The sequence below is a fragment of the Salmo salar genome, chromosome ssa13, assembly GCF_905237065.1.
Source record: "Salmo salar chromosome ssa13, Ssal_v3.1, whole genome shotgun sequence".
NCBI classification, from domain to species: Eukaryota; Metazoa; Chordata; class Actinopteri; order Salmoniformes; family Salmonidae; genus Salmo; species Salmo salar.
The window spans coordinates 38,246,793-38,269,525 of NC_059454.1; the positions used below are offsets into that span (position 1 = coordinate 38,246,793).

Below are 22,733 nucleotides of genomic sequence, written 5' to 3' on the forward strand. Positions count from 1 at the left end.
AGGAGTGCGGAGGGAAGGAGTGCAGAGGGAAGGAGTGTGAAGGGTAGAGGGAATGAGTGTGGACGGTGGAAGGAATGAGTGTGAAGGGTAGAGGGAATGAGTGTGAAGAGTGGAGGGAATGAGTGTGAAGGGTGGAGGGAATGAGTGTGAAGAGTGGAGAGAATGAGTGTGAAGGGTGGAGGGAATGAGTGTGAAGGGTGGAGGGAATGAGTGTGAAGGGTGGAGGGAATGAGTGTGAAGGGTGGAGGGAATGAGTGTGAAGGGTGGAGGGAATGAGTGTGAAGGGTGGAGGGAATGAGTGTGAAGGGTGGAGGGAATGAGTGTGAAGGGTGGAGGGAATGAGTGTGAAGGGTGGAGGGAATGAGTGTGAAGGGTGGAGGGAATGAGTGTGAAGGGTGGAGGGAATGAGTGTGAAGGGTGGAGGGAATGAGTGTGAAGGGTGGAGGGAATGAGTGTGACGGAGAAAGAAGCCCTTTCTCATCCCTCTTTCTCTCATTTTGGGCAGCGTGGTCAGCTATTGTTGAGCCAGAACAAATCGATCTCCGACAAAGTGAAAGAGACTGAATGTACAAGCAAACATGGCTCCCTGTGGTGTTGCCATCGGTTGAATTGTTATTAGTTATGTTTAATACAATATCAATGTTGTGGACTATCAGCTTGTGGCAGTTGACGCGAGAGGACGGGAACATGTTGTCGCAGGACAGCGTGGACATCTCACCTGTGAGTCCGTTGACCATTGGAGACCGCTCTCGCTCCTCCTCGTCCTCCTCCTCGGGGGCTGCGCTGTCCTTCCTGTCCATCTTGCTGACGGAGGTGGTGCGTTTCCTCTGGACCTCGGTGTCAAACTCCTCATCAAACAGCACCTGATCGACCAGGTCAGGCTGCACCGGGCTGGGCTCCGCTGGGGGCTTGGGCGTCCCGTAGTAGTTGCCTGGTAGAGAACAAACACAACAGCGTCAACAGAAACAGTCCGTGGTAGCTTCATGGTAGACGAGGTTAGATGATACTACGCTGGGGGAAAAAATGATTGTTTTTATTGTATTGATTAGACAACGACAAGACAATTCAACTAAATATGGCAGGTGCAACCACACACACACACACACAGAGAGTTTATACTCGGTATGTCAACACTCAAGAGGGAAATGGATTCCCCACTGAACATTATGCAGTGCCTGACAAGAGCGTAGGCTCGCTCCCTCTCTTTCTGTCCCATTCTCTCCTTCACCATCTCTCTCTCTCGTCATATTTACTGCAGTGCTGGGCTGGAGTGCGCTCCCCAGAGCCCCGTGGCAGTAGCCTTTATCCAGGACAGACCCGAGCGAGGAGGTTCTTGGCGCTATTAGCTGTGTTTTATTGTCCTGTGTCGTGTGCTGTGGCGCCCGGGGCCAAAACAGCATGAATCCCTCTGTGAGGAGAGGAAAACTCTACTGTGGGGAAATTGACCCAATTTCTTTACTTCTCCCAACTCTCTACTTCCATCTAACCAGACAGAATAATATAAAGAAAGAGAGGAATGAGGGAAAAAAAACAGCAAGTCAGAAAGCTATATAAATATTGATTCATTTTGCTGTTCCCTCAGCTCCCTGGGAAGCCAGTCCTCCCAGTGGTGTTGACAGTAGAGTAGACCGCAACACTAAATCCTGTAGTTTAAAAGCACTGGAGTTTCTCAGGCTATCTGGGAGTGGTGAGTTACAGCTGAACGTACCATAGAGAGTTACTACATGTGGAGAAACATCTCTAAGCTCCAGCGGTCTGTCAGCTGAGCTGACTGAGGGTTAGGCTCATCTCGTGAGAGTTCATGGGGAAAATACCCAAATACCTAAGACTAGGAGCAAGCTCAATGTTTAATGACTATATTGTATTATTTGTTATGAAACATCCCTAGATCAGACCTCCACAGCCAAAGTAAAGAGGTAATTATGCTAAATAATGATAATTATTAAGTTATTAACAGACATTACTAACATTTCATTGGGAACATGGCACCATTAGCATGGGGTTGGATGTCAAACCAAAACATCCACATTGTTTTTAGACAGAGACGCTTGGCTCGCTCTTTAATTTATTCATAATTGGAAAGCCTAATTTGAATTAATTACACCGTGTATTAGCTTATTTAAAGAATGGGAGAGAAAGACTAGAGGGGGTTTGTGAATTAGAACTCATTAGTTACCCTCTCAACTCTATACAACCCTATGGTTTTGCTGCACGTAATGCAGTAAGTTTAATATCTCAATCAACTCATTTGTGAAGAGTAATGGCACAGCCGCTGCCAAGTAATACAATACACAACTTGACTATTTGTCGGTCTTAAATCGGTCTGTCTGTGACAGGGAGTGGAGGCTCTGAGAGGGGAGGCAGGAGTCATCTTACCGTCTGTGTGACTCACACCTTCTCTCCCTGTATATCTCTTCTCTGCACTGTTCCATGACCCTGGAGATGCATCCAACAGCCCCTAGTCTGAGCCCCTGCTGGCTACAGGTTTATTAGCTATCGGATGACACAGCAAACCCAGCGGCACGATGCTGAGAAACAAAGGGATCAACACACCTTTTCCTTAAACAGACACCCAACCGATCCATCCTGATCCATTCTCCCTCTCTCCCCATCTCCCTCATCTCCCTCTCTCCCCCCATCTCCCGCTCTCCCACTGCCGACATGCAGCCGATCAATTTGCATTTGTCAAAAGACAGCTTCATTATGCCTCAGCACGGTGAGCACGATGAAGATGAAAGATAGGAGGCTTTCTTTAATCCAGACCTGTCACCACACAGCCCAGCCATCTCCCTCTCTCCCCTCCTACTTCCCATGCGCGCTCGCCCGCTCACTCTCTCCATCTCCCTCCCTCCCCACCACTCCCTCTCCCCATCACCCTCTCCCCCTGCCTCCCTCCATCTCTCAGGGCCCAGTGGTGCGTGATTAATAGCTCATAAACACCGCTCTCCTAGTCTCTGATTAATGTGCATTAGTGAACACAGATAGGAAGAGAGGAAGGGGGAACAGGAAGAGAGGATGTGGGGGGAACAGAGGGAGGGGATAGGAAGAGAGGATGGGGGAATAGGGAGCGAGGAAGGGGGAATAGGAAGAGAGGAAGGGGGGAACAGAGATTTGGGACAGTATCACCATTATTCTGAAGGGAATATGTGGGAAGGGCCAGGAGATGGTTGTGTGTGTGTGGAGAAGAGAGATGTGTTAACTAAAGGTAGGTACTAGGCAGAGGGTGGGGACGGATGGAAACCCACAGTCTCTAGCTGTGTGAACATGAGATCGAAGCAAGACGGACCCATGAGCATGACGACAACAAACGAACAGGACAGGACACGGAGGGTCTTTCAGGCTGTTCTATGACTATTTTACATTTCAGCCACAGAACAGGGTTCTACGTGTACAACCAACCACATCAGCACTACTCAACACTACCTACAGAGACTACATGCTAATTCCAGTTCAGTCAGGTCAGCTTTCACATACACTATGCAGATGGTAAAGCACTACTCTGTACAACTGGTGGGAGACATGACCTTTTAACCTTCCCTTTCGTTCCTTATCCATGACCAGGCTGTGTGGGTCCAGTCCCAGGCGGATCCAGGGCCTGGGCCAGGTACTCAGTGGTACTGTATTGTAGTGTTGGAGAAGTCATGCCATCTGGATAGAGTAGGCAGCAGCTGCCAGAGCATCACAACCCGTGAGAACCTCTGTAGGACAGGAGTACAGAGTATAAGCAGCAGCCCCCAAAACGGGGTTAGGAGCGCCAGTAAGGTCTGAGCTCTCACGCCTGTCCTCTCAGTTTCACTGTTCCTCTCGTGGCCTTGTGTGCTAAAAAGCGTTCCCGTTCTCCATCTGTCTCTGTGGTGAAAGCATAGTGGTAACACACTAGAGACAGATTATGCACGCACCGCTTATGGCTTTGCGATGGGAAGCGTTGAGTGTGTTAGGGATGCGGGAACTGGGGAAACCCCTCGTGTTGGGGTTTGGAACGCTGCCTCGAGAGTCTTATCCCTTCTCTCTCTGCTCTACCACTCGCCCTTTTCCCCCCACTCCATTTATCCCTCCCCTCTCTTTCACTGTTGCTTACTCTGCCACTCTCTCTAACCTCTCCCTCTCTCTGCCTCTTAACTAGCCAGCCAAGGCCGTGCACACAGACACTCTTTAATCATGGAGGATGAGCCGTCTCTCTTCCTCCTGGTTAGTTCCCACTGTGCAGCCTTGCCTAGCAGCATTCCCAGCCTTCACAGACTCGACGGCAGAGTGCCTGAGGCAGCCAGACAGAGCCAGCTGCAGGCAGAGCCCATCTTGTGCTCCAGAGTTAAGACAGGCTCCCTTCCGCTGCTGGCACAGTGCAGGCAAAGCTGACAGTCTCCACAGCCACCCTTGTCACCTCCACATTCCTCTCCTGTGAGGGCGAGACCGTGTGAATGGATGTCTCTGCTAGACTACAGCTGCACCCTGTAGTCTAGTAGAGACGTCTAGTAGAGACACTACAGCTGCACCCTGTAGTCTAGTAGAGACGTCTAGTAGAGGCACTACAGCTGCACCCTGTAGTCTAGTAGAGACGTCTAGTAGAGGCACTACAGCTGCACCCTGTAGTCTAGTAGAGACGTCTAGTAGAGACACTACAGCTGCACCCTGTAGTCTAGTAGAGACGTCTAGTAGAGGCACTACAGCTGCACCCTGTAGTCTAGTAGAGACGTCTAGTAGAGACACTACAGCTGCACCCTGTAGTCTAGTAGAGACGTCTAGTAGAGACACTACAGCTGCACCCTGTAGTCTAGTAGAGGCACTACAGCTGCACCCTGTAGTCTAGTAGAGACGTCTAGTAGAGGCACTACAGCTGCACCCTGTAGTCTAGTAGAGACGTCTAGTAGAGACACTACAGGTGCACCCTGTAGTCTAGTAGAGGCACTACAGCTGCACCCTGTAGTCTAGTAGAGACGTCTAGTAGAGACACTACAGCTGAAACCCTGTAGTCTAGTAGAGGCACTACAGCTGCACCCTGTAGTCTAGTAGAGACGTCTAGTAGAGGCACTACGGCTGCACCCTGTAGTCTAGTAGAGACGTCTAGTAGAGGCACTACAGCTGCACCCTGTAGTCTAGTAGAGACGTCTAGTAGAGACACTACAGCTGCACCCTGTAGTCTAGTAGAGACGTCTAGTAGAGACACTACAGCTGCACCCTGTAGTCTAGTAGAGACGTCTAGTAGAGACACTACAGCTGCACCCTGTAGTCTAGTAGAGACGTCTAGTAGAGGCACTACAGCTGCACCCTGTAGTCTAGTAGAGACGTCTAGTAGAGGCACTACAGCTGCACCCTGTAGTCTAGTAGAGACGTCTAGTAGAGACACTACAGCTGCACCCTGTAGTCTAGTAGAGGCACTACAGCTGCACCCTGTAGTCTAGTAGAGACGTCTAGTAGAGGCACTACAGCTGCACCCTGTAGTCTAGTAGAGACGTCTAGTAGAGGCACTACAGCTGCACCCTGTAGTCTAGTAGAGGCACTACAGCTGCACCCTGTAGTCTAGTAGAGACGTCTAGTAGAGACACTACAGCTGCACCCTGTAGTCTAGTAGAGACGTCTAGTAGAGACACTACAGCTGCACCCTGTAGTCTAGTAGAGACGTCTAGTAGAGACACTACAGCTGCACCCTGTAGTCTAGTAGAGGCACTACAGCTGCACCCTGTAGTCTAGTAGAGACGTCTAGTAGAGACACTACAGGTGCACCCTGTAGTCTAGTAGAGGCACTACAGCTGCACCCTGTAGTCTAGTAGAGGCACTACAGCTGCACCCTGTAGTCTAGTAGAGACGTCTAGTAGAGGTACTACAGGTGCACCCTGTAGTCTAGTAGAGGCACTACAGCTGCACCCTGTAGTCTAGTAGAGACGTCTAGTAGAGACACTACAGGTGCACCCTGTAGTCTAGTAGAGGCACTACAGCTGCACCCTGTAGTCTAGTAGAGACGTCTAGTAGAGACACTACAGCTGCACCCTGTAGTCTAGTAGAGACGTCTAGTAGAGGCACTACAGCTGCACCCTGTAGTCTAGTAGAGACGTCTAGTAGAGGCACTACAGCTGCACCCTGTAGTCTAGTAGAGACGTCTAGTTGAGACACTACAGCTGCACCCTGTAGTCTAGTAGAGACGTCTAGTAGAGGCACTACAGCTGCACCCTGTAGTCTAGTAGAGACGTCTAGTAGAGGCACTACAGCTGCACCCTGTAGTCTAGTAGAGACGTCTAGTAGAGGTACTACAGCTGCACCCTGTAGTCTAGTAGAGGCACTACAGCTGCACCCTGTAGTCTAGTAGAGACGTCTAGTAGAGGCACTACAGCTGCACCCTGTAGTCTAGTAGAGACGTCTAGTAGAGGCACTACAGCTGCACCCTGTAGTCTAGTAGAGACGTCTAGTAGAGACACTACAGCTGCACCCTGTAGTCTAGTAGAGACGTCTAGTAGAGGTACTACAGCTGCACCCTGTAGTCTAGTAGAGGCACTACAGCTGCACCCTGTAGTCTAGTAGAGACGTCTAGTAGAGGCACTACAGCTGCACCCTGTAGTCTAGTAGAGACGTCTAGTAGAGGCACTACAGCTGCACCCTGTAGTCTAGTAGAGACGTCTAGTAGAGACACTACAGCTGCACCCTGTAGTCTAGTAGAGACGTCTAGTAGAGGCACTACAGCTGCACCCTGTAGTCTAGTAGAGACGTCTAGTAGAGGCACTACAGCTGCACCCTGTAGTCTAGTAGAGACGTCTAGTAGAGACACTACAGGTGCACCCTGTAGTCTAGTAGAGGCACTACAGCTGCACCCTGTAGTCTAGTAGAGACGTCTAGTAGAGGCACTACAGCTGCACCCTGTAGTCTAGTAGAGACGTCTAGTAGAGACACTACAGGTGCACCCTGTAGTCTAGTAGAGGCACTACAGCTGCACCCTGTAGTCTAGTAGAGACGTCTAGTAGAGGCACTACAGGTGCACCCTGTAGTCTAGTAGAGGCACTACAGCTGCACCCTGTAGTCTAGTAGAGACGTCTAGTAGAGACACTACAGGTGCACCCTGTAGTCTAGTAGAGGCACTACAGCTGCATCCTGTAGTCTAGTAGAGACGTCTAGTAGAGGCACTACAGCTGCACCCTGTAGTCTAGTAGAGGCACTACAGCTGCACCCTGTAGTCTAGTAGAGACGTCTAGTAGAGACACTACAGCTGCACCCTGTAGTCTAGTAGAGACGTCTAGTAGAGGCACTACAGCTGCACCCTGTAGTCTAGTAGAGGCACTACAGCTGCACCCTGTAGTCTAGTAGAGACGTCTAGTAGAGGTACTACAGGTGCCTGTGCTGAAGGACCAGAGCCGCTGCCTCTGATCAGTTTTTCCTCAAATCCCCGCTTTAGCGAATGCACTGCCACCATCTGGAACAGAACATGGCTGCATGTTCGGATGAAGGGGGTTACTGTAAACTGCACTGAGTGAGTCTGTATTCTTTTGGACAATGCGTTTGTCTTTTTAGAGCCACAATGAAACAACCGAAAGTGCACCAACTTGATTGTGTATTCCGCAACTCTGACATTCCTTAGCATTGGAGCGTTTCCTAATCCTCCTCCCTAGGACTCTCCTCTGCCTGTGTGTGTGTCTCGCCACTGCAGCACCTTGACCCTTTCCTTCCCTCCTAAGTCCTGGCCCATTGCCCTGGCAGGTCTCATCCTCAGTAACGCTGCTTTACGGGAGCGCTTGAAAGACCTATCAGAGCTGCCGTGTGATCTGCTGCTCTGTGCTCTCTACAGTGAAACATCATGGAATGGAAACAGCACCGTAATCCCTGGTACGACTCCTCCTTCAGAACCCCACTGAGTCAGACCCACAGCGTCAACAAACAAACCAGGACTTTCTTATCTCAGCATTTGTCGATCTTGGTTGTATTGCATCGTTGCTTTCGTTCTCTCCACCGTCTTTCGATAATCCACCGTTCATGTTGCCCTGGCTGGCCTGTGGCTGGCGTCCATACTGAGCGCTAGAGAGAGGAGGAAGCGAAGTTAAGAATCGTGGCGTATAGACTCACTTCCCCGATCTGGAGTCGAGGTACAACCCTCAAGTGCAAAGAGTACTACTCATGGCCTATCAGCCTCTCTGTGCCTCCCGAGAAATAATACAGGGCTAACCTTTGTTGGCACTTTCCTCCCTGAGTTTGAGTCAGCTACCCTGCAGTTGAGCACCACCTGAGCGAGAGGCAAAGAGAGAAACCGGTGTTGCCAGAGCAACAGGGAGAGCCCAGGCGGTAGGGAGAGAGGGTAGACAGGCTAGGGTATTTCAAAGCGGAGCAGAGTCCACCGGGGAACAGAACCAGGGGATTAAATAGAGAGAACATGAATGAGCAACAAGCTTGGGAAACAGCAGGCAGCGGCGGCTGGAGGAGGCGAAGGCTGCCTGAAGACTGGGGCACTGCTGGGCGGAGTAATGGCCCATCACATATATATATATAAAATATGCAGTGTGCATCCATCCATCCACACACACCACAGAGAGAGAGAGAGAGAATGGTTATCACACAGCAGGAACCCTGGACCTAGTCTTTCCCTGACCGAGATCAGCTCTACAGCCACTGCCTGGCTGTCCAAAGATCAGAGATTAGTCCCAGTGACAGCCTGGGTGATGGGAACAGCCAACCCATCCACACATACAGTACCAGTCAATAGAGAATGCCAAGAGTGTGCTAAGCTGTCATCAAGGTAAAAGGTGTCTACTTTGAAGAATCTCAAATATAAAATATATTTTGATTTGTTTAACACTTTATTGGTTACTACATGATTCCATATGTGTTGTTTCATAGTTTTGATGTCTTCACTATTATTCTACAATGTAGAAAATAGTAAAAATAAAGAAAACCCCTTGAATGAGAAGGTGTGTCCAGCCAAAGTAATGGAGCTGCCGGTAATAAACCAGGCTGTAAGTCACAGATTGACTCAAACTCACTGACTAAATTCATACATTCCCCCCTGCGAACAAAAACTCATTGTTATGAGCTGAGAGAGAAAGAGAGAGAGAATATGTGTGTGTGTGTGTGTGTGTGTGTGTGTGTGTGTGTGTGTGTGTGTGTGTGTGTGTGTGTGTGTGTGTGTGTGTGTGTGTGTGTGTGTGTGTGTGTGTGTGTGCCTCAGTTGTCCAGAGGAGATTCCTCAGAGGTCAAAAGGCCCTCCATTAATAACTAGCATCCTGAGCTGAAGCAGCCATATGAAGATCAGCCTACTATATTGCCTCACTGTGTGGATGTATAATTTATCCTGCGTACTGGTGCAGTCTGGATACAACTGGCTATGAGGGTACAAGCCCCCAGGGTTCTGTGTCACAATGCTGACCGCTGGCTTCTTAGAAATCATCAACCTACTTTGAATCACAAGTGGGACAACGCTATTCTGCTCTTGAAAAAGCTAGCAACTTCATTTCACATTTACAATGGTATGAATGCTATCTTTATATTGAGTTTATCTGATGACCTGGATGACGGCGACAGCTCAGCAGATACTATACAAACAAATGCATAAGTCACGGGGATTCATTTTGTGATGCGGCTGCATCCTCAGGAAATTGTTATTGCTGTGTAGGGTCCACTCCCCTCCCCTCTCCATCTCCCCTGCTCCCCTCCACCCTCCCCTAGAGCAGTTGTTCTTTCAACTTACTCTACAAAGTTGTAATAGTAGAATCCACAAGGTGCAATTTTTTTATTGGGTTGTGCATCATCAGTTCCTCTTGTCATGTCAGTCATTGTATACATTAGAGAGCTATTTATAACTCGGCAGAAATATCCAGGTCAACTAGCGTTTTTTTAGCTAGGTTCTGTAGCCCACACAATCTATTGTAAAGATTGAGTCACACAATTATCACATGACTACACGTTAGACACGGCAAAATGAATAGAGTTGCAAGAAAATTTGCTTTAAAACTACAAAAGTTTATCTGCACCCCATAACAAAATGTGTAGAAGTGCATGTGCCCATAGAAATAGACGTGGGGAGCACGATGTTCCCCAATGCTGGAAAGGGGGGCCTGAGTAAAACACTTCGGTAACTACTGCCATAGACCACCTCCCAAAATCCCCCATGCCTACCGTCATAGGTTCCACTCTCAAGCAGCAGGCCACTCTCCTCCAGCACGCGGAACTCCCCCACACTGATGAAGTTATAGTCAACCCCAGGAACCTCCCCCTCTCTGGGCTGTCGTGTGGTACCTGGAAAAAGACATCACAACAAACATAAAGTGAGTAAAACAGACCCTTTTCTGGGGCAGAGTCGTGATGCAGATCCAGCTATGTATGAACAGGAGATGGGTGGACACCATTTTCATCATGCACACAGGGATGTGAATTGTGTCCTCATATCCTGCAGGACCCCATGTCAGTATCGAGCACAGCTTACACCAAGGGGGGTTACTGAGAAACCAAGCTATGAATAGATTATTTTAATGTGGGCATAATTATGCTAAATTAGCTTCCACACATTGAGCAAGTAACATTAACGAGTAAGGTAAGACTAAAGTAATAAAGCTATTGGAGGAGTGTAGATAACCGCCTCTCTCCTCTCATAGTCCAAAATGGAAGATGAACAGTGTTACAGTTGAAGTGGGAAGTTTACATACACTTAGGTTGGAGTAATTAAAACTCATTTTTCAACCACTCCACAAATTTCTTGTTAACAAACTATAGTTTTGGTAAGTCGGTTAGGACATCTACTTTGTGCTTGACACAAGAAATTTTTCCAACAATTGTTTACAGACAGATTATTTCACTTATAATTCACTGTATCACAATTTCAGTGGGTCAGAAGTTTACATACACTAAGTTGACTGTGCCTTTAAACAGCTTGGAAAATTCCAGAAAATGATGTCATGGCTCTAGAAGCTTCTGATAGGCTAATTGACATAATTTCAGTCAATAGAAGGTGTACCTGTATTTCAAGGCGTACCTTCAAACTCAGTGCCTCTTTGCTTGACATCATGGGAAAATCAAAAGAAATCAGCCAAGACCTCAGAAAGAAAATTGTTGACCTCCACAAGTCTGGTTCATCTATGGGAACAATTTCCAAATGCCTGAAGGCACCACGTTCATCTGTACAAACAATAGTACGCAAGTATAAACACCATGGGACCACGGAGCCGTCATACCGCTCAAAAAGGAGACGCGTTCTGTCTCCTAGAGATGAACATACTTTGGTGCGAAAAGGGCAAATCAATCCCAGAACAGCAGCAAAGGACCTTGTGAAGACGCTGGAGGAAACCGGTACTAAAGTATCTATATCCACAGTAAAACGAGTCCTATATCGACATAACCCGAAAGGCCGCTCAGCAAGGAAGAAGCCACTGCTCCAAAACCGCCATAGAAAAGCCAGACTGCGGTTTGCAACTGCACATGGGGACAAAGATCGTACTTTTTGGAGAAATGTCCTCTGGTCTGATGAAACAAAAATAGAACTGTTTGGCGATAATTACCATTGTTATGTTTGGAGGAAAAAGGGGGAGGCTTGCAAGCCAAAGAACACCATCCTAACCGTGAAGCACGGGGGTGGCAGCATCATGTTGTGGGCTGCTGCTGCTGGAAGGGACTGGTGCACTTCACAAAATAGATGGCATCATGAGGATGGAAAATTGGTGATTGTATTGAAGCAACATCTCAAGACCAGTCAGCAAGTTAATGCTTGGTCGCAAATGGGTCTACCAAATGGACAATGACCCCAAGCACACTTCCAAAGTTGTGGCAAAATGGCTTAATGACAACAAAGTCAAGGTATTGGAGTGGCCATCACAAAGCCCTGACCTCAATCCGATAGAAAATTTGTGGGCAGAACTGAAAAAGCATGTGCGAGCAAGGAGGCCTACAAACCTGACTCAATTACACCAGCTCTGTCAGGAGGAATGGGCCAAAATTCACACAACTTATTGTGGGAAGCTTGTGGAAGGCTACCCGAAATGTTTGACCCAAGTTAAACAATTTAATGGCAATGCTACCAAATACTAATTGAGTGCATGTAAACGTCTGACCCACTGGGAATGTGATGAAAGAAATAAAATCTGAAATAAATCACTCTCTCTACTATTATTCTGACATTTCACATTCTTAAAATAAAGTGGTGATTCTAACTGACCTAAGACAGGGAATTTTTACAAGGATTAAATGTCAGGTATTGTGAAAAACTGAGTTTAAATGTATTTGGCTAACGTGTATGTAAACTTCCTACTTCAACTGTATGTAGAAAACCCTCATGTAGAAAACCTTCTCTCAGAGAAACAGAGTAGGCGATTGACCTGAGAGCTTGTTTAAACTGGATGATGGTTGGTTGGTTGGCCAACTTAATGCCTGAGTTGGCTGAATCGACCCCCGAGGGCCTCTACACAGTCAGGCTTCAAAGCCACAGTGAGAGATAGATGGATGGATAGATTAATGAATGGAATGTCCACTCCTGAGCCATGATGTACGAATAATAACTTCACTGGCAATTCATATAGGAATTACAGTTACCATTACTTGTCTCTTATTCTCTGTGTCTTCCTATCCTATGCCTGCCAGCAATAAATGACCTTAGGGACAAAAACAATTTTTTTTGAAGGAGTTCCGAGGTCTGTTCATCTCCAGAGCTCAAAAGATCGTATTTCTCCTCAAGGCCCTTCTTTTCTGTTCCGACAATAAGCGTAAAGCAACAGTTGAAAAATCTTACAGTTGAACATTCTAACCTTTTTCTTTTTTTTCCTTCTCCCTCTCCATCCACCTCTATTTTTCACCCTAAATCCCCAGAAATCCTTGTTTTGATCTGGACACTGCAGTACTATACATGGCAGTATATACTAAGCCTGCTGTAATTCAACGATCCTGCGAACGGTAACGGTCTGTGTAGTGCAACTAACTCCAACAAGCTGGTCCATTTAACATGTTGTTCCCTTATTGAAGACATGTATAAATACAGTGAGGGAAAAAAGTATTTGATCCCCTGCTGATTTTGTACGTTTGCCCACCGACAAAGAAATGATCAGTCTATAATTTTAATGGTAGGTTTATTTGAACAGTGAGAGACAGAATAACAACAAAAAAATCCAGAAAAACACATGTCAAAAATGTTATAAATTGATTTGCATTTTAATGAGTGAAATAAGTATTTGACCCCCTCTCAATCAGAAAGATTTCTGGCTCCCAGGTGTCACACTCTTAAAGGGAGTGCTCCTAATCTCAGCTTGTTACCTGTATAAAAGACACCTGTCCACAGAAGCAATCAATCAATCAGATTCCAAACTCTCCACCACGGCCAAGACCAAAGAGCTCTCCAAGGATGTCACGGACAAGATTGTAGACCTATACAAGGCTGGAATGGGCTACAAGACCATCGCCAAGCAGCTTGGTGAGAAGGTGACAACAGTTGGTGCGATTATTCGCAATTGGAAGAAACACAAAAGAACTGTCAATCTCCCTCGGCCTGGGGCTCCATGCAAGATCTCACCTCGTGGAGTTGCAATGATCATGAGAACGGTGAGGAATCAGCTCAGAACTACACGGGAGGATCTTGTCAATGATCTCAAGGCAGCTGGGACCATAGTCACCAAGAAAACAATTGGTAACACACTACGCCGTGAAGGACTGAAATCCTGCAGCGCCTGCAAGGTCCCCCCTGCTCAAGAAAGCACCTATACATGCCCGTCTGAAGTTTGCCAATCTGAATGATTCAGAGGACAACTGGGTGAAAGTGTTGTGGTCAGATGAGACCAAAATGGAGCTCTTTGGCATCAACTCAACTCGCCGTGTTTGGAGGAGGAGGAATGCTGCCTATGACCCCAAGAACATCATCCCCGCAGTCAAACATAGGAGGTGGAAACATTATGCTTTGGGGGTGTTTTTCTGCTAAGGGGACAGGACAACTTCACCGCATCAAAGGGACGATGGATGGGGCCATGTACCGTCAAATCTTGGGTGAGAACCTCCTTCCCTCAGCCAGGGCATTGAAAATGGGTCGTGGATGGGTATTCCAGCATGACAATGACCCAAAACACACAGCCAAGGCAACAAAGGAGTGGCTCAAGAAGAAGCACATTAAGGTCCTGGAGTGGCCTAGCCAGTCTCCAGACCTTAATCCCATATAAAATCTGTGGAGGGAGCTGAAGGTTCGAGTTGCCAAACTTCAGCCTCGAAACCTTAATGACTTGGAGAAGATCTGCAAAGAGGAGTGGGACAAAATCCCTCCTGAAATGTGTGCAAACCTGGTGGCCAACTACAAGAAACGTCTGACCTCTGTGATTGCCAACAAGGGTTTTCCCACCAAGTACTAAATCATGTTTTGCAGAGGGGTCAAATACTTATTTCCCTCATTAAAATGCAAATCATTTTATAACATTTTTGACATGCATTTTTCTTGATTTTTTGTTGTTGTTATTCTGTCTCTCACTGTTCAAATAAACCTACCATTAAAATGATAGACTGATCATTTCTTTGTCAGTGGGCAAACGTACAAAATCAGCAGGGGATCAAATACTTTTTTCCCTCACTGTATATTGGAAACATTTTCCGCATCAGGGAAATCAGCTCAGATGTAATTGGGTGTTTACCTCACGTGAACAGCAATCTGACCGGAGCACCGATGGAGTCTTAATACTATCCCTCCTGCCCTCCCTCCACCCTGTGGTAATGTTCATCTGTTACTGCTGCTGTGAGAGCACTAACATCTGAAATGCTTTAAACCTGGTTATAAAGTAGACTATTGTATTCTGAGATTGAAAATGAGGAGCAGACGAGCAACAAAGGCAGTAATATGAGAATCCTTGAAAGGGGAAACATGGGAAAAACAGAATACTGTGTTCTTGTGTTTGCACAGCCATTTGGACTTGCCTGTCTGCATGAGTGTCATATAGGTCGTCCTTGTGATGTAAAAATCTGAAATGTGAGAGGGGACGCAACTCGAGTTGAATCAAGGAATCAATCAAGTCTTTTGAGGTAGAGGATAATCAAGGACAGGTCTTTTGATGTAGACAGCAGCGAAGACAGTTTGTGCTGGGATCAGGGTAAGGGGGAGGTGATGGAGTGGGAGGAGGAGGTGAGGGAGAGGGAGGTGAAGGAGAGAGAGGTGAGGGAGGTGGAGAGGGAGGTAGAGGAGAGGGAGGTAGAGGCGAGGGAGGTGAAGGAGAGAGAGGTGAAGGAGAGAGAGGTGGTAAGCAAAAAGCTTTGGGAGAAACTCCACAAAAACAGCACTAGGAGACAACATTTCAATTGACTTCCATTCTTTGTTCATGTTCTCAAAAAGTTCACCTTTGAAGAAATTAAACAATTGAACTAAAACAATACTGAACAGAGCAGCAACAAAACAAAAACATCATGAAAAGGTAATGGGTTGTTTGGGGTGGATGTAGTGAACATGAATTGGCACTTTTCTCCATGAGCAAGTGTATTGTTGTGGAACAGGTGGGAGGTCCAGTCCAGACAGTGGAATACCGTGGCAAAGAAGGTAGATAAATGAAGATGTACACTACCGGTCAAAAGCTTTAGAACACCTACTCATTCAAGGGTTTTTCTTTATTTTTACTATTTTCTACATTGTAGAATAATAGTGAAGACATCAAAACTACAAAATAACACATACGGAATCATGTACTAACCAAAAAAAGTGTTAAACAAATCAAAATATATTTTAGATTTGAGATTCGTCAAATAGCCACCCTTTGCCTGGTGACAGCTTTGCACAATCTTGGCATTCTCTCAACCAGCTTCATGAGGTAGTCACCTGGAATGCATTTCAATTAACAGGTGTGCCTTCAAAAAAGTTAATTAGTGGAATTGCTTGCTTGGGCCAAGAAACATGAGCAATGGACATTAGACCGGTGGAAATTTGTCCTTTGGTCTTGAGTCCAAATTTGAGATTTTTGGTTCCAACCGTTGTGTCTTTGTGAGACGCGGTGTCACTGAACGGATTATCTCCGCATGTGCATTTCCCATCGTGAACCATGGAGGAGGAGGTGTGATGGTTTGGGGGTGCTTTGATGGTGACACTGTTTGATTTATTTAGAATTCAAGACATACTTAACCAGCATGGCTACGACAGCATTGTCCAGCGATACGCCATCCCATCTGGTTTGGGCTTATAAGATTGTTGGAAAAACATTCATCAAGGCAAAGGGTGGTTACTTTGAAGAATCTCAAATATAAAATATATTTTGTTTAACACTTTTTTGGTTACTACATGATTCCATATGTGTTTCTTCATTGTTTTGATATCTTCACTATTATTCTTCAATGTAGAAAATAGTTTAAACATTTTTTTTTTTAAAGAAACCCTTGAATGACTTGGTGTCCAGCCAAAGTAATGGAGCTGCCGGTAATAAACCAGGCTCTAAGTCACAGATTGACTCAAAGGGAGATCATTGACTAAAGTCACACAATAAAAACCTTGAATGAGCAGGTGTTCTAAAACCTTTAACCGGTAGTGTATATATAGTTCACTCAGGCCATTTATCATAGAAAAAAATGGTCAGTTCTTGTCTGTTTAACTGGGAGGCTCTCCCCCCAAAAATGTGTCAGTTCTTGTCTGTTTAACTGGGTGGCTCTCCCAATTGAATGACTTCAATTGAAACAGAAAAAAAAACTGAGTGGGGTCTCCTTTCTCTTCCATCTCTGATTGTGACACGTACGCACGAACACCTGCAGATGCCAATTGTCACAGAAAAAAAAACTATTAGGGTATCAGTTTACACAGTGAAGCATCACCACCGTGAAACTCTGCCAGCTGCTTAAGCTTCTTACAGGGAGACCAGGAGAAACATTAACACCTACCGCTGGAAAGCTGTCATACATAGTCACACTGAGACCTGGCCCTGTTGGAAGAAGGGCATATTTTGTTCAATCTGACTATATAGTCATGTGAAAGGGGAAAACCAGTAGCGTTCTGAAGATGGGTCTCGGAGGATACACCTAGAGATGTTTATTGACTTTTCTTTATCACACTATAGAGAAAGTAATACACAAAGTGATAAACATCGATATGCAATAAACATGTTAGGCCTACATAACTCAACGCTGTATAATGTCAATACTCCAGATAGATACTGTGAGCCATAGGCCAGGCTCAGCTAACTTTAGTCAGTGACAAGACATACAATCCTGAGCAGGCAGTATGGGGCATATCACCCTGGATATCAGAACAGAAGGAAGATACAGAGCCAGGATCTAATACCTAGTCTTTTGTTTCCCCAGGTATAAAAAAAAAAGTTTAACGTAAGACTCTTAAATTTTGTCAAGAGAAAGCAATTCTTTAAATTGAATACAGGGGGCACTTTTTATTATATTTCTGTCAGCCTTCTCTCTTTGTTATCTCCCAGTGAGCCTCTTAGAGCTTGCTGCGGTGCCCCTACGGATATTACTGCTTAGAGGAGAAGAGAGGAAGGCAGAGGGTTCAGCCGAGCTTCAAGGACCCCTGGCACTGACTCTCCTTCCTTCATTTTCTTCCCTTCTTTCCTGGGAGCTTTAATGATGCCTCTGCCTGTGTGTTCAGGAGGGGACTGGAGAGAAGTCACGCTCCTCTCTCTGAGCTGCAATTTAGAGGGCTCTAATGAGGAGAGGCAGAGCGCAGCCAGGCGGCCATTCTGGCTCCCAGGGAGAGACTGAGACCATTCCTAATCCCTGGCTGTGTAAGGCCATAGTCACAGTCACACAGCACAGGCTAAGCAGCGGCTCCCTGCACTGTGGAAGGCAATTTACAGTCACACAAACAGCAGTGGCTAAGTAGCGGCTCCCTGCACTGTGGAAGGCCAATCACAGTCACATAAACAGCAGTGGCCAAGTGGGACAAATGCAGTGGTAGAAAATGTACTCAACTTTCATACTTGAGTAAAAGTAAAGATACCTTAATAGAAAATTACTCAAGTAAAAGTGAAATACTACTCGACTGAAAATCTAAAATAATCTGGTTGTATATATACTTAAGTACAGTGGTGGAAAAAGTACTAAATTGTCATTCTTGAGTAAAAGTAAAAAGTGAAAGTAAATGCTATGCATCAAATTCCTTATATTAAGCAAATCAGACGGTACAATTTTCTTGTTTTTGTACATTTACGTAAAGACAGAGGCAAACTCCAACACTCGGACTACATTTACACATGCAGCCAGAAATCCAGACGGTTTATGACATAGCACTGTGATAAAGTCACTCACTACACTGGAAGTTAATAGGAATAGGACTTTTAAATCGTGAAAGCGTCTTTCATACATGTCAGATTTCAATCCTGGTCGATGTCATAACTCGGGAGGATGTCTTCTCTCCAATGAGCCATTGATCATATTTTTGCAATATTCCTACCTCGAGAAACTTGTAATTTAACGGAGGGCCTAGCACATTTTTAGTCCAGGGTGCATTACATGGTGCCGTTGCCAGAGATATTATAGAAAGTGCCCAATAGACTCCCATTCAATCCTTTCAAGGAGCGCGCTCCTCGTCCCAGAATACACCGCACGGCCCATTGACGTAGCATGGGCAACGTTTCCCCATCTCCTCAAATGTATATCTGCCATTGTGAATGTCAGACTCCACTCTGAGGTACATAGATCTTCAGGTTGAACGTGGTGAATATACTGGTGAAATTGATAGTGCTGTTTGTTTAGGCGATTTTACAGCTAACTAGCTACTTTAAATGCTGATATTGTCTTACGGTATTACCTTGTGTAGCTACGTTTGCCAGCCAGTCCGTCCATAGAGAGAGCATTCCATTGTGGATTTTGTAGTCAACTTGAGCTGCAGATTTCCACAACGATTTTCCATGCTGCTACCAACCTTATTATAAAACGCCAAAATGAAATATTTGTTCCTAATAAAAAGAAATATTGTTCTCAGTGTTATTTCAATACTGTAAATTAAAGGAATGAGTGGTTTTGGGTGGATTTTTCCTTTAAATACACCACTGGACATATGTTGACCTACTGCAGCTGTACCACAGTGGTTTTGATGATGACAACACCATCATAACATAACCCCTATCACGGATGAGGAGCAGGCATAAACTAACAGCCATGCACCAGAGACTAGGCTTAGACTAGGGTCACTGCTTGAAATGCTACAGTGTATTACTGTACAGACATACTGTAAATGAATATCTAAACGAGCTGCCCTAGCCCTGGTGTACTTACATAGAGTTATGACCAATGTGCCTTCAAAAAACAAAATGAGGCATTGAGCAAATTTCAGGCCTGCTGAGCGTAAACTTTAACTTTGTGAAAATTCTGTGCAACTTCCAGCGCGTCTTTACTGTGAACACTGAGGCTGTACCCACTTTACAGTTTTAACAGTGGTCAAGTAGGCTACTGTGTCTTTTTGATCATAATGGAGGCCTACCAGAGTGGCCTACCATTAAAAACAATTGGGGGAAAAGCATCCCATAACATTTTAACATGGAAATAGCTGTTCTATCATGCAGCCAATGTGTGGTGTTCAATGACCTAATGTACATTCCATGAGACTTTTGAAAAAAACAGGGCTTGACATTAACCTGTTTATCCAGGTGACTGGAAATGTTGCTTTGTTTGACGGAAGAAACCACTTTACAAAATAATATACCATTATTACAGAGAATCAGACAAATGATGCTACCCTCTGCCTATTGGCTACTTATCATTTGTAATCTCGTCGGAAGCAAACACTCCCCCATTGCTGACTACAAATGATCTATAACTTGGGCTAACAACTCACTAACTTGCAAAGGATATGAACAAAACGTCCACGAGTGGCTACATGCAGCTCTTGCTTTGATCTCAAAACAAGCGCATCTACTGTAAACACAGTCCAGTTCAAAGTAAATGGCACAGATCTATATATGGCAATGGCCTATTTGTATATAGACCTACTGCAGCTCTGATTGGTTATGCTGCATCAGTCTGTGTAGAGTACGGGCCGAGTCATCGGCAATAGAATCCTACCCCGATGCGTTTTGCCTACAACAAAATCTAAATTGCATAGTTTGTTTTTATCCGGTATGCCACATTGAAAGTGGCTAATATTGCGTTGATTCGATCACAATTGCCGCAGTAAAAAGGGAAACATTAATAGGTTTAACTAAAAGGGAAAACTCTAGGAAGTTGAGTGAAGTTCAATCTCGTACTTCAGTGGTTGGGATGAAAGTTCTTCTGCGTTCTGTGCGAAGTCCCGGGGAGCTGCTCGGCAGTCTCGGGTTACTTAGAGGGAACATTTGGTTATTACGTTTTTATATGATTTTTCATAAAACACTATTTAAACATAAATGTCTGCAGTTGTCTATATAACCCTTCATTAATTACATATTGAGAACATTAACAATGCATTGACTCATGAAACTGACAGACTAAACAGATATACTGTATTGTCTAGCGAAAAAGCAATTTATTTTGGTGCCTGTTATTCCCAATTATCAGCATTATACGACACCATTCAGGAGACTATGCACGGCTCTCCCTCATAACAAAGTCACAAATGAGATTTTTTTTTTATATATGCAAATTAAAACCTTGACTCCCAAAGATTATATAAATTAGTCACATGACGTTCATGAATGGCGAAATGGGGAGTAATTGCCATCTAATTCGTCAGAGTAGCGTAGAGAAATCGGCACGTTGCACTTTGAATCCGGCCAATTGGCCCTATGGTCCTTTAAAAACCACTAGGGTATAAAAATAGAAAGCTTTTACACACCACCTATTCATCCCCGAGTTTTTAAAGGAATCAGAGACACTTAAGAGATTTCAAGAGCAGTCATTCAAAGTGAGTGGATGAAGCATAGAGTTGGTAGCACTCTTAAGCACCGTAGAAGAAGAAACGAATAGGAAATATAAATGAATTAAACATAAAATAAATGCATATAATATTCTGGACATCAACTTCCAAGGTGTACATTTTAGTATTTGAAAACGGAGAGCGTTATCTCCTCACTCATCTATCAAATAGTGGTTGTGTGGGTGTGACGTTGATCGCTTTTATAGTGAAGGTTTGACGGATGCTTTGTAGACCTCAGTGATGGCTGAGAATGCCCCCAGTTCGAGAGAGGAGAGGAATCCATGATTATACACACAGAACCATGATAAGTGAAAAGGAAAGAGGGCCAGAGAGATGGGACGGTGGAAGGGAAGGAGTGTGATTGAGGAGGCAATCTACCTCTCATCACTCTCTTCCTTCTTCCACCGGGGCAGATACCGTGGAGGGGTCTGATGAATGCCAAGCACTGTGTGCTCATGGGAGAAGGACCGTGGCCTTCAGCGAACAGCAAACTGCTCTGCTGTTTATTGGGCAGCTGCCATATGGGGCATTTATATGTGACGGCAGGGCCAAATAGAATCAACCAAGAAACTAGCTGGCTAGTGACGTGCTAGTGGCCACCAGTGACGTTATCCGTCTTGAGATCTAAAGGTGACCTAGTCACATGGAACAGCTGTAATGAGCAGGGACATGTGGAGTAGACAGTGACCACAGAGGAGAACAGAGACACATGGGGAGCCCGGGACGTTACTACTCACAGGGAATGGTGCGCAGGTACAGGTTGTCCCTGATCACCTGCTGGAGCTTGTGGTCCAACGAACCTTTCTGGAACTGCAGGCTGAGGTAGTGACGCAGGTCTGTATTCAGCACCTTGCCTGTGAAGAGGACAACACATCTGGGTCAGTACAGTACAGTACAGTACACACACACAATGTTCATTTACACTCCCCACGAACATTCCTAAACAGTCGGGACCTCAAAATGCATTACCACCAGTGTGTAGACGAGAACCACCTAAAACCACTTCTCAACTGAAAACATTTCATTTACATTATTTAGCAGATGCTTTTATCCAGAGCGACTTACAGCAGCAATTAGGCTCAAGTGCCTTGCTCAAGGGCACGTCGACCCTATTTTCACCTAGTCGGTTTGGGGATTTGAACTGGCGACCTTTCGGTTACTGACCCAACGCTCTTAACCGCTAGGCTACCTGCTATACCAGTGTGTCGACGACAACCATCTATCGTCTCGTTCAAAACCACTTGTCAACTCTCTGACAGGTGCCCGTGATAGAAAGCACGCCCCCCCCACCGAGAATACGTGAAGGAGGACAGTTTTGAAACTTCAAAGACGTGGCTGTGTGACAGCATTGTTGTGCATGGGGCGAGGGAGACAGAGCAGAGGCCTATAGGCTGCGTTGGTAGAGAAATATGATTAAATATGAATGGCCTTGAATCACCAAGTATCCAGATGCATACATGAGTAAGAAAGGAACACAATGGCTGGCACTGTCGCTGCCTCTGAGTTTCTGACGGAGGAGCAACAGAAGTTCAGGCGGAGTTCGAGGAAGTGTGGGGGCTGTGCAATCATCCTGAAGGAGGGGAATTCAGGCATTCCCCTCGGAGCAAGTAGAGGGAGCGAGACAAAGAAAAGATAGAGAGCCAACATTCCCCTGGTGTCTGAACAGGATCCCTTCTGAGAAGTTCAGTCTCCAGCTGTTTAGAGGCTGGTTTGTGTGTCCCCTCAGGGTGGAGAGGATGTGTTTTGAGAGGACGCCAGTTACAGTGTTGTTAGCATAGATACCCATTGTTCCTCTCCCTGAGCACACAGGCAGCCGCCACTGGCTGCAGGGTACGTGCTTTCGTTTGGTTCACCCCTGATGAACGAAAGCCCAGTGAATGTAACAGGCTGAATAAATCACTGTGGGTACTCAACAGAAACTCGCATAGTGTAAATTAAAGGAGCACAGAGCAATGCATTTATTTAAAAGGAGGGAAAATATCTGCAAACTGAATCTGGT

General features: G+C 45.6%; 1 protein-coding gene and 1 long non-coding RNA gene across 2 annotated transcripts in view; one reads left to right on the plus strand and one right to left on the minus strand.

The window, feature by feature from the left end:
• Positions 1-22,733, minus strand: part of LOC106567150 (membrane-associated guanylate kinase, WW and PDZ domain-containing protein 3) — a 192,983-nt gene that overhangs the window by 35,846 nt on the left and 134,404 nt on the right. Inside the window, 3 exon segments of the mRNA XM_014136132.2 lie at positions 719-931; positions 10,087-10,206; positions 21,472-21,588. Of these exon segments, the coding sequence (XP_013991607.1) occupies positions 719-931; positions 10,087-10,206; positions 21,472-21,588 (450 nt within the window).
• On the plus strand, positions 5,756-6,049 carry LOC123726216 (uncharacterized). The gene is made up of 3 exons (XR_006758571.1): positions 5,756-5,815; positions 5,848-5,901; positions 5,934-6,049. It is a non-coding gene; the product is annotated as an uncharacterized lncRNA (long non-coding RNA).